Source organism: Geotrypetes seraphini, chromosome 12 (genome assembly GCF_902459505.1).
Source record: "Geotrypetes seraphini chromosome 12, aGeoSer1.1, whole genome shotgun sequence".
Taxonomy (NCBI): Eukaryota; Metazoa; Chordata; class Amphibia; order Gymnophiona; family Dermophiidae; genus Geotrypetes; species Geotrypetes seraphini.
In genome coordinates this window covers 102,929,565-102,942,346 of record NC_047095.1, presented here as the reverse complement: position 1 = coordinate 102,942,346, position 12,782 = coordinate 102,929,565, and the positions used below count along the sequence as shown (strand labels likewise).

The 12,782-nt window shown below is 39.6% G+C and overlaps 1 protein-coding gene across 1 annotated transcript; it reads right to left on the bottom strand.

Moving 5' to 3' along the window:
- Window positions 1-7,273: 7,273 nt before the first annotated feature.
- On the bottom strand, window positions 7,274-10,821 carry LOC117346199 (vomeronasal type-2 receptor 26-like). The gene is made up of 2 exons (XM_033915601.1): window positions 10,710-10,821; window positions 7,274-8,169 (listed from the first exon to the last, which is right to left on the bottom strand). Exon 2 carries the CDS (start codon window positions 8,165-8,167, stop codon window positions 7,274-7,276), a length of 894 nt encoding a protein of 297 aa, XP_033771492.1. The 5' UTR covers window positions 8,168-8,169; window positions 10,710-10,821.
- Between the last annotated feature and the right edge of the window lie 1,961 nt (window positions 10,822-12,782).

Genomic DNA, 12,782 nt, shown 5'->3' with positions numbered 1-12,782 from the left:
TAAATGCGGAATTAGAAAAATATCTGGAAAAGTTTAATATTTTACATGACAATCAATCAAATGGGATCAAAACGTGGGCTCACTTCAAAGAAGAACTTAGAAGGGAGGGTTATTTGAATGGGCAGACTTGTTGGGCCGTAGGCCCTTTTCTGCCATCATATTCTATGTTTCTATGTTAATCTGGATTTTGCTCAGGACATAGCACAGAAATAGTGATAGCATCATTACTTAATCAACTTACGATTCTGTTTAGTATAGATTTAAGTACCCTGATCCTGCAGTTGGACCTAAGCAGTGCTTTTGATCTGGTAGATCATTATCATCTGCTGTACTGTTTGGATTCAATTGGGATCAGTGGCAATGTTAAAAATTGGTTTAGGGGGGTTCCTAGAACAAAGAACATATGAAGTGTTTTTCGAGGACAATTATTCTCTGTCATGGAGGAACTCATGTGGAGTCTCGCAGGGATCTCCCCTATCCCCAACGCTCTTTAATATTTATCTAGTTCCTTTGGCATATTTACTGGTTGGCGGGTAGGAAACAGAGGGTAGGAGTGAAGGGCCACTACTCGGACTGGAGGAGGGTCACGAGTGGGGTCCCGCAGGGCTTGGTGCTCGGGCCGCTGCTATTTAATATATTCATAAATGATCTAGAAACAGGGACGAAGTGCGAAATAATAAAATTTGCAGATGACACCAAACTATTTAGTGGAGCTCAGACTAAAGAGGACTGCAAAGAATTGCAAAGGGACTTGAACAAACTAGGGGAATGGGCGATGAGATGGCAGATGAAGTTCAACGTTGAGAAATGTAAAGTATTACATGTGGGAAACAGAAACCCGAGGTACAACTATACGATGGGAGGGATGTTATTGAATGAGAGTACCCAAGAAAAGGACTTGGGGATAATGGTGGACATGACAATGAAGCCGACGGCACAGTGCGCAGTGGCCGCTAAGAAGGCAAATAGAATGCTAGGCATAATCAAGAAGGGTATTACAACAGAACGAAAGAAGTTATCCTGCCATTGTACTGGGCGATGGTGCGTCCGCATCTGGAGTACTACGTCCAATATTGGTTGCCGTACCTTAAGAAGGATATGGCGATACTTGAGAGGGTTCAGAGGAGAGCGACACGTCTGATAAAAGGTTTGGAAAACCTTCCATACGCTGAGAGATTGGAAAAACTGGGACTCTATTCCCTGGAGAAGAGGAGACTTAGAGGGGATATGATAGAGACTTACAAGATCATGAAGGGCATAGAGAGAGTAGAGAGGGACAGATTCTTCAAACTTTTGAAAAATAAAAGAACAAGAGGGCATTTGGAAAAGTTGAAAGGGGACAGATTCAAAATGAATGCTAGGAAGTTCTTTACTCAACGTGTGGTGGACACCTGGAATCGGGCAGCACTAGTCACCACATTGTCCTTAGCGGGGATGGCCAGGCGACAGTGTCAAGACTTGACTAAAATAAAGATATTAAGCACTATAATTCATCTTTTCTGTTTTCTTTGTCTTTCTAACATGAAAAGGTTGGATTTCCTGCTTAGGTGCTTTGCTAATTTTGAAACAGAATTCAGAAGGCTGCCTGGCACTGGCCTTACCTCACAACCACATGTCCTTTTTGGGACACAGATTATATATTTAAAAATTTATATATCGCCTTCACTGGCCGTACTTTCCAACATATTAGAGTAGCTGTCTAAGCACCATTCCTGCCAGTGATAGCATTCTTGACTACCCAATTCACTTGGTTTCTATTCCTGTAAGTTGTGTGTCACTGCTGTTCTCTGTATCCCCTAGAGTTCCACTGCCCTCCCTCTCTGCCATACCTTTTAAGCTTCAATTTACTGTGGGTTATTCATACTCATTTTCCCACAATAAATATTTTCATGTTGCTTGGGGTGTCTGCTGTCCTGGAGCTTCATAACCCCCCACTACTTTTCTCCAAAGTACAAATCTGCCAACAATAATCCAGTCCAGGTTTTTATTCTTCCCAGCAAATCTCATTACAGAATTCCAAAACTAAAACAACTTCAGATAATGAAACAAATGACATATAAAGGTCAAACAGTGCTTTATGTGGTAGGCAAATTAATCTCATAAGTAAGATCTTAGTCCCCCCTCTCTTCCTTAAATCAAGAGTGTTACTTAAGCAAGAAGTTTGGCTTTACTTTGGATCAGTTAATTTTAGGCAACAAGCTCTCAGACACTCCATGTATTTTTTTTAAATTATTGGTCTAGAAAGTTTCCTGTTCAGAACTCCTTTTAATTCAAAAGCCCATTTTAAGCTGCTTTCCCAATACTTCATCAAAGTATAGCATGGTTCAATCAATGATCTGAAACAAGGTCAACATACTTCATTAAAATTTGCAGAATCATAACAAAATGCATTGACATAGTTTCAGATCATTGTCAATGAAAACTGGAAGTTTCAAGTGGGTTGAGAACTTTTCAACACCAACTCATAGTTGTTTCTTGCTTTTTTAGTCCAACAAAATGTAATTTTCTAAACAGAAAATCCTTGTTACAAGTCTATACCATTGCACCCACTATCCACATGCCATAAATTTATGACTCTCTCACCTAGCAGCCACTAGCTCAGCTGATAATTGAAAAGCAACCAACTGAATGGATGTGTTTATACTGTATATGAATACCTTTCAAGTATTTCAGTGTCTGTATTATATCTGCTCTACCCTTCATTTCCTCTATGGTATGAGTGTTCAAAGAAAGGTAACAAAAATGGTATGGGACTTTAACCTGAACTGCCTCCAAAACTGAACACAGTACTCCAAGTGAAGCCTCTTCAATAACTTGTACAAGAGTGTTAACACTTCCTTTCTTCTGCTGGTTATGCCTCTCTCTATGCAACCTAGCATCTTTCAGTCACAATGGCTCATCATCTTGATATCAACAGACACTATCAACCGAAGGTTCCTCTCCTAGTCAGTGGAAATCAACCTCTTGCTCTTTGGCACCTACAAGTCCTTTGGAAATTTCTGGAAAATTTCTAGGTCCAGTGGAAGTAAACACATAGATAAGCAGTCAAAGATAGGACTGCCATTTGTATGATCCAATCTAGTCATTTAGATTTGCAGTCACTGGCCCTGAATATGATTCATAACAGTATAACTACACAATACTAATTGGCAGCCCTGGTTTGAACAAGGCAAAGCTGAATATTGTCTGCTAAATGTCTCTGTTTATGTTTCAAACTTGATAGGTCTGATAAAAAGAAAGCCAAGTTGATTTTATGTTCCAACCATTCTTCTGATTATGGATAAATAATTATTTAATCATTTGTACTTGTATATATTTTAACTTTATTTCTATTTTGTATGGTCAAAAGTAAGAGCAGCCCAGTGTTGGTTTTCCTTTACAAGAAAATGTTACTTCTATTATTTCTAAGCCTTTAAAAATACAGTGGGCAAGTCAGCATTTAGTTCACCTTAGTAAGAGGACCCCTGAGTTATTACAAGACCCTTTTACTAATAGGTGCTAAAATAAAGCCTTAATTGTGTTTTCACATACCCCCTCTTCTATTAAATTGTGCTAGCAGTTTGTAGTTCAGAGAGCCACACTGAATGGCCCGCGCTGCTCCTAATGCTCATAGGAACTCTATGAGTGTCAGGAGCAGCGATGGCCATTAATCATGGCTCACCATGCTAAAAACTGCTAGCATAGTTTAATTGAAGAGGGCCATAGTATTTTTATGTTTGCTAAGTCATATTTAAGGGCCAGTATTTTCTTTTGTTGTTGTTGTTTCAGGACAAATGCTAATTTTATATTTAGTGTTTGGACTAGTACTGCCCAATTCACAATTTGAATTGATTCACTGATTCACTTTGGGTGAATTGATTCAAATTTGATTTGTTTTAGCAAAAAATCGAACTCACTGATTTGTCTGCCCCCTTGCTAGAGACCCGTTCGAGCTTTTCCTCTGCCACCGGAGTCCTTCCATGTAATCTAACTTCCGATTTTGCAAAACTAGAAATTACTTCAGAAGCAAGGATTCTTGTGGCAGAGGGAATTCTGAGTGGACCTCTGCATGCAGATCCGCAGCAGCAAGGTAATTTTTAATTGGTTGGGTGGCTGGCTCTCTCTTTCCCGCTGGAAGTATTTGTCCTCTCCTCCATGGCTAGGCAAAAGCGGCGGTAGTGAATGTGATTCACTACTCTGCCGCTAATCTGGGCATCCTCTCTCCATTCGGCCACCGAAGCAGAAACAGAAAATTTTCACTAAGGGTGGGCCACAGTGGAAAGAAGACGCAAGGAGTGGTGGCAGGAGTGGATTGCTAAATCACTACCACCACCGGGAACATGTTATAACATCAAAATAAAGGTAGATAGGGGAGTGGGGAGATGGACTTGGGGGAGATGGTGGACTGAAGAAGGAGAGATGGGGAGAAGATGGATAGGAGAGATAAACTTAGTGGATGGGGGAAGATGGAAGGTGGAGGGGGAAATGGTCTTGGGGGAGGGAGAGATGAATCTTGAGGAGATCATGGAGATGGGAGATAGACTTGGAGAAGAGGAAGAGATGGCAAATGAGGTTTAACATGGATAAGTGTAAGGTGATGCATGTTGGTAATAAAAATCTTATACACGAATACAGGATGTCCGGTGCGGTTCTCGGAGAGACCCCCCCAGGAAAGTGACTTGGGAGTACTGGTCAACAAGTCGATGAAGCTGTCTGCGCAATGTGCGGCAGCAGTGAAAAAGGCATATAGAATGCTAGGAATGATTAAGAAGGGGATCACGAAAAGATCGGAGAAGGTTATCATGCCACTGAACCGGACCATGGTACACCCCTACCTGGAATACTGCATCCAGCATTGGTCACCGTACATGAAGAAGGAAACGGTACTACTCGAAAGGGTCCAGATAAGAGCAATTAAAATGGTTAAAGGGCTGGAGAAGTTGCTGTACTGCAAGAGGTTAGAGAAACTAGGCCTCTTCTCCCTTGAAAAGAGGAGGCTGAGAGGGGACATGATCAAAACATTCGAGATAATGAAGGGAATAGACTTGGTAGATAGAGACAGGTTGTTCACCCTTTCCAAGGTAGAGAGAACAAGAGGGCACTCTCTAAAGTTAAAAGGGGATATATTCCGTACAAATGTAAGGAAGTTCTTCTTCATCCAGAGAGTGGTAGAAATCTGGAACGCTCTTACGGAGACTGTTATAGGGGAAAACACCCTCCAGGGTTTCAAGACAAAGTTATACAAGTTCCTGCTGAACCAGAACGTAAGCAGGTAGGGCTGGTCTTAGTTAGGGCACTGGTCTTTGACCTAGGGGCCACCGTGAGAGCGTACTGCTAGGCATGATGGACCGCTGCTCTGACCCAGCAGTGGCAATTCTTATATTCTTATGACTTTGGGGAGTTGGTGGACTAGAGAGGGAGAGATGGGGAGAAGATGTATGGGACAGATGAACTTGGTGGAGGTGGGAAAATGGATGGTGGAGGGGGAGATGGACTTGGGGAGGGAGATGAATTTGGGGGATATCATGAAGAGGGGAGAAGGGGGAGGGAGAGGGGAGATAGGGGTTGGATAGAAGAAATAATGGATCTAATGACAGGAGAGGGAGAGAGATGGTGACACCTGCTTTCATTTATAAATTGCTAATACCGTACCAACCAACTAGAACATTAAGATCTATTGATCAAAATTTACTTACGGTTCCCTCATTAAAATTTATAAACACCAGACGACAATTTATATTTTCTGTAACAGCCCCACAAACCTGGAATGCTCTTCCAATTTTTTTACGTAATGAACAAGACTTGGTAAAATTTAAAATACAATTAAAAACATTTTTATTCAATGATGCTTTTAATACTTAATTTAATCATATTCAAATCAATAATTCCAATATTTTTGTACCAATCGTTTTAATGTTTCCCCTTTTGTGTTTCTCCTATGTATTTCTTTTATTTAACAAATGTATTTCATAAACCCCTCTTTCCCAATGTAATGTAGTTTATATTAATCATTGTAAGTATTTAAAGTCTGTATTGTATGTTTTCTTTTAATTATTTTTTATTATGTACATCGCTTTGAATTAGATAAAGCGATTAATCAAGAAAATAATAAACTTTGAAACTTTGAACTTTGATGGTGGACAATGGGATTTAGGGAGGGAAGAAACAGAAAGGGAGATAAGTTGAACACAAGGGATGGTGTAGCAGGGAAAAGAGATACTTGATTGGAGAGAAGTTGGAAAGAGAAAGGGAGAGCTGTGGACTCTGGGGTGGTGGGGAAGGAGGGAGAGATGTTGGATGAAAGGGTAGTTGAAGAAAGGATAGATGGTAGATCTGGGGATGGTGGAGCTCCATCGCTGCAGCCACAGAAATAGATACAAAAACAGGAAAGATACCAGACCTCCAGGGGAGGGAAGGGAAATAGAAGGGGAGGACAGAGAAGGAAGATGGATGGTTAGAAAGAAGGAGACCCTGGCAAGCGAGTTATCAGAAGACAACCAAAGCCTGGGACCAACATGATTTGAATAATGACCAGAAAAAATAATTTTATTTTCTGTTTTGTTAATGCAATGTGTCAGATTTGAAATTTGTATCCTGCCAGAGCTGGTATAAAACCGCAAACATGAACTAGGATTTAACAGAGAGAGGAAAATTTTCTTTTGTTTATTTATTTTGTTTACACCACAGTGCCAGTGTGGGTAGGAGAGAGAAAAGGGGGTGAAGAGGCTATAAAATAAACCCACCAGGATGTTTGAAAAACAAAACAAAACACTCAATTGGGCAGGAAAATCAAATCAAATTGAAAAAATCAATTCAATAGGTTGAATTGAATCAAATTGAAATATTTTTTCCTGAATTGGGCAGCACTACTTGGGACTTGCAAAAATTAAGATATGAGTACTTAACACCTATTATTTAGGAAGTCCTAACTTCTTTGTTAAGTCCACATTATCCAGTTTTCATTTGATCATTTTAGTGTGCTAGCAGGCCCAATCCCTTCCCATGACCCATCACTTTCGATTAGTACATACTGACTGGCAAAGTACTACAAAAAGCTTTAATGCAGCTTCTGATTAATCATTTTCCCCATATTAAGGGCTCCTGTTACAAAGATGTGCTAGTGGTTTTATCGCACGCACTGGATTAGTGTGCACGAGCTGAAAATCTACCGCCTGCTCAAAAGAAGGTAGTAGTGGCTAGCGCACGCTATTCTGCACGTTAAGGACCTAGCGCACCTTCGTAAAAGGAGCCCTAAGTGTGTGATAGCATTTAATGCTGTTTAGTAAAAGGGCACCTATATTTTTCTTAGGTCCTTCTTGTTGTTCCTTTCAGGCCTCAGCAGAATAATATAGCATTTAGGGAAAAAGATACAACCCAATAGTCCAGTGCTAGAGGCCAGAATAGCAAATATCTCTACTGCCACCATGTACTTGCCTTTGGAGCTCAGGTATGTTGGGATGAAGGAGATCCAGACGCTGCAGAAGACCAGCATGCTGAAGGTGATATTCTTGGCCTCATTGAAACTGCCAGGTAGATTTCTTGCTAGGAAAGCTATGATGAAGCTGATACCAGCCAGAAATCCCAGGTAACTCAGAACACAGTAGAATGCAATTACTGACCCTTCATTACATTCAATTAGTATTATTCCAATTTCTGATTTCAAATTAAGAAATATAAATGGGGGAGTAGTAAACAACCAGGCAAGACACAGAATGATTTGAATAAAGGAACAGGAAAGGATGATACAGTTAGAGACCCTGGAACCCATCCATTTCCGGAGCTTGCTTCCTGGTTTGGCAGCTTGGAAGGCTGTGACCACAGTGATGGTTTTAGCCAGAATAGAGGAGAGAGCAATGGAGAAAGTGATCCCAAATATTGTCTGTCTGAGAATGCAGATAACATCATCAGGATGCCCAATGAATAACAATGAAGAGAGGAAGCAAAACATGAGGGAGATGAGGAGAATGTAGCTGAGGTCCCTGTTGTTGGCTCTTACTATTGGAGTGTCTCTGTAATAAATAAAGATTCCCAAGATGACAGCAGTGATGAGAAAGAAGAGCATGCTGATGGAAGTTAAAGCAATCCCTAGAGGCTCTTCAAAAGATAGGAAAGTTATCACTTTTGGGATGCAGGCATCTCTTTTCTTATTGGACCATTGATCATCCGGGCATGTTGTACAGGTGTCCATATCTGAGAAAGAATGAAAGATTAGGTTTCTTACCACTGCTAATCTTCCTTCTTGTATAGCTTCTCTGGATGCTGAACGGATGGGATCTTGTATCTCTTTTTTTTTTTGTTCAAACATTCTTTATTAGAATTTTCAAATCAAACATCAAACAAGAAAAACACAGCATATACAACAGAGCAAAAATAAAATATGCATACAAAGAAATTAAGCATTTTCAGCATTAAGATAGGATTGAAAAGTGGCCCACATACAATTGACAGACCTGAATCGAGGGGTAAAATAAGTATTCTCCAGTTCAAACTTATGGGTTAGAGAAACCAAATTCCACCAAGAGGCCACATGTAGATCATGATGAATTTTCCAGTTTCTAAGAATCATTTTCATGGCAAGAGCCATCAAAATATCAAATAAACTAGACTGATCCTTAGAAAGGGGAGAGACAAATACAGTGCTTCTTCAAAATACAACAGCCACAGTGAGCTCCTCATCTATGGAGAAGATATGAGAAATAATACTCCAAACAGAAGACCAAAAAGGTTGCAACTTAGAACATTCATAAATCATATGTACCAGAGTACCAGTTTCAGCAGCACAATGTCAACAAAAATCTGAAGATAAATGTCCAATACAGAATAATTTCCTTGGAGTCCAGAGAGCGCGATGATAAACAAAAAACAAGGACTGAGTCAGATTAGCAGACATCAATATTTTAAAAGTCCGAAGCCAAAAATCCTCCCATTGCACTGAAGTTAAATTACCCAACACATCCTTGTCCCAAACAGCATACAATGAATGAGGAGACCTAGCATCAAACTTATTAAGGTCCTTATATATACGAGAAGATAAATGGTGCTCCGTACATAAAAGAGACATGTATTTATAGAGATCTGGGAGCTCAGTAGAAAAAGACAGCTTACTTTTAGTCAAACATTGTTGTAAATGCAGCCATTGATACGAGGCCAAATCAGCCAAATGAAATTGACCTTGTAGATCCTGAAATGTAAGCAAAGTTTTATTTCACAATTGAGACAGGAAGAATACCCCTTTAGCCAAGATGGCTAAAAAATGGGAGCAAGAACAATGCGAAAATTGGTGTTAAGCCAAATAGATTGATGGAGTGTATCGCGTATACGAGTCTGAAAAAATCGAATCCAACTTGAAAAGAGCCTGAATAGTGCTCAACAAAATAGGATGGGTTTGAATCTTAGATGGTAAAATACAGCTAAGTAATGATTTAAAGGTAAATGGTAGAATCAAAATTCTCTCTATCCCCACCCAACGAGGAAACAGCAACTCATTACACGGTTGAAATCAATACCATCCATGCCTCAGAAGAAAAGCCCAATGATAACGATAGAAGTTAGGGAAATTAACCCCTCCATGACACTTCGATCATTGAAGAGTGTGTCTCGACACTCGAGGCTTATCCTGCCACAAAAATCTACTGATCTTGGATTCCAACAACTTATAATACGCTACTTCAAACAAACACGGTAACATCATGGACGTGTGGTTTATAACAGTCTCCATTCTCCCCCACCAAGTAAGGAACAATGGAGACCATTTCCGTAATAGGCCTTCTACAGCAGTCAAAATCCTAGCTCTATTCAGGGACAGACTAGAATCAAAATCCATCGCGAATAAAATTCCTAAATATTTAACCGATGAAGTAACCCAATTAAAAGAAAAATGAGAAACATCTTGTTGGAAGCAGTGAATATTCAAAGGCAAGATATCAGACTTTTCCCAGTTAATTTTATAGCTGTAAATAAGAGAAAAATCTGAAATAAGTCATCAAAGGGGGGACGGAATCGGACACATCAGAAATATATAAGACCATATCTTCCGCATATAGAGAAATCTTAACCTCCTGAGACTGAAATTTAATACCCTTAATCAGAGTAGACTGACGAATAGCCAGAGCAAGTGGTTTCAAAGCCAAATCGAAAAGGAGCGTGGATAAAAGACACCCTTGTCTAGTACCATTGGAAAAGAAAAAAAGAGCGAGACAAAACAGAATTAAGCCAAAGTCTAGCAGAGGGTTGAGAGTACAAAACACGTATCATATGAATAAAAGAAGAGGGAAATCCAAACCAATGGACAGCAAACAGATAGGGCCACTCGACCCTATCAAATGCCTTTTCCACATCCAGAAACAAGGCAGCCATAGGGTCTGTAGACTGTTTAGCAGCTAAAAGCATATGGAATAAAAGACGACTATTAGAGCTAGAATATTGAGAAGAAAGGAAACCAGTTTGGTCAGGGTGAATAAGGTTAGATAAAACAGAAGATAATCGAACTACTAAAACCTTGGCATACAATTTGGCCTCCACATTTATCAAAGATATAGGGCGATAATTTTTGATCTCCATAGGATCCTGATCTGGCTTTGGAAACAGTACTATAAGCGCTTCAAGAAAAGTGGAGGAAGCATGCACATTATGCGAGATATGATCATATAATTTCAATAATCTAGGCAAAAGAAAAAAAGAAAACTTATGAAAAAAATTCTGCTGGGAAACCATCCCCCCAGGTGACTTACATGGTTTCAGTGATTTTAAAGCAACTTCCAATTCCTCCACAGTAATAGGAGCACTGAGACTAGCACCATCAACTTCCGACAAGGAAGGGATAGTCCAGCGAGAAAGTCTGATATCTTGCTGTCACCATGAGTATAGTCTGTAACATATAAGGAAGAATAAAAATCAACAAAAAGCGAACTAATATCTGCAATACTCGTGACCACCTTCCCCGATGGAGATCTAATTCCAGAAATTCTCTGAGCAACCCTTTGAGTTTTCAAATAAGATGCCAACCTTATTTCCACCAGCATAATATTTAGCTGACTTTTTAAATAAAAAGGACGCAGATTCTTCAGAGCAAATAGTATTATATCGATACTTCAAGCGCAATAGATCATAATAAACAAGAGGATCATTATTACAAGCATGCTGATGTTCCAAATCTTTAATCTGAATATCTAACTCCTGTTTTAATTTAACATTAATCTTATGTTGTTTAGAGACGTGGAGGGGCATAAACAAAAAAAACGTCTAAGTCCCCTTTTGGCCTAAGTCCTTAAACGTTCAAAGCAGAAGCAGGGAAAGTGTCCATAACCAAAATAAACGTCCTTGTTTTGATTATGGCCTGCCTCTACTAAACGCCCAGATCACCACTGCGTCTAAAAGTACACCCCCACGACGTCTACACATTTTGCCCATAATGAACCAAAAAAACGCCTAAGCACCAAACTTCCAACAGAAGGGCTTTTAGGCGAAGGAGTAGCCAGTCCTTCACCTAAAAGCTGGATTCTGTAACCGGTGGATTCCTCTATGGTATGAGTGTTCAAAGAAAGGTAACAAAAATGGTATGGGACTTTAACCTGAACTGCCTCCAAAACTGAACACAGTACTCCAAGTGAAGCCTCTTCAATAACTTGTACAAGAGTGTTAACACTTCCTTTCTTTTGCTGGTTATGCCTCTCTCTATGCAACCTAGCATCTTTCAGTCACAATGGCTCATCATCTTGATATCAACAGACACTATCAACCGAAGGTTCCTCTCCTAGTCAGTGGAAATCAACCTCTTGCTCTTTGGCACCTACAAGTCCTTTGGAAATTTCTGGAAAATTTCTAGGTCCAGTGGAAGTAAACACATAGATAAGCAGTCAAAGATAGGACTGCCATTTGTATGGTCCAATCTAGTCATTTAGATTTGCAGTCACTGGCCCTGAATATGATTCATAACAGTATAACTACACAATACTAATTGGCAGCCCTGGTTTGAACAAGGCAAAGCTGAATATTGACTGCTAAATGTCTCTGTTTATGTTTCAAACTTGATAGGTCTGATAAAAAGAAAGCCAAGTTGATTTTATGTTCCAACCATTCTTCTGATTATGGATAAATAATTATTTAATCATTTGTACTTGTATATATTTTAACTTTATTTCTATTTTGTATGGTCAAAAGTAAGAGCAGCCCAGTGTTGGTTTTCCTTTACAAGAAAATGTTACTTCTATTATTTCTAAGCCTTTAAAAATACAGTGGGCAAGTCAGCATTTAGTTCACCTTAGTAAGAGGACCCCTGAGTTTTTACAAGACCCTTTTACTAATAGGTGCTAAAATAAAGCCTTAATTGTGTTTTCACATACCCCCTCTTCTATTAAATTGTGCTAGCAGTTTGTAGTTCAGAGAGCCACACTGAATGGCCCGCGCTGCTCCTGATGCTCATAGGAACTCTATGAGTGTCAGGAGCAGCGATGGCCATTAATCATGGCTCACCATGCTAAAAACTGCTAGCATAGTTTAATTGAAGAGGGCCATAGTATTTTTATGTTTGCTAAGTCATATTTAAGGGTCAGTGTTTTCTTTTGTTGTTGTTGTTTCAGGACAAATGCTAATTTTATATTTAGTGTTTGGACTAGTACTGCCCGATTCACAATTTGAATTGATTCACTGATTCACTTTGGGTGAATTGATTCAAATTTGATTTGTTTTAGCAAAAAATCAAACTCACTGATTTGTCTGCCCCCTTGCTAGAGACCCGTTCGAGCTTTTCCTCTGCCACCGGAGTCCTTCCATGTAATCTAACTTCCGATTTTGCAAAACTGGAA

Coding starts and splice junctions, on each gene's coding strand:
- LOC117346199 (XM_033915601.1), bottom strand. CDS start 8,167: ATGGACACCTGTACAACATGCCCGGATGATCAATGGTCCAATAAGAAA.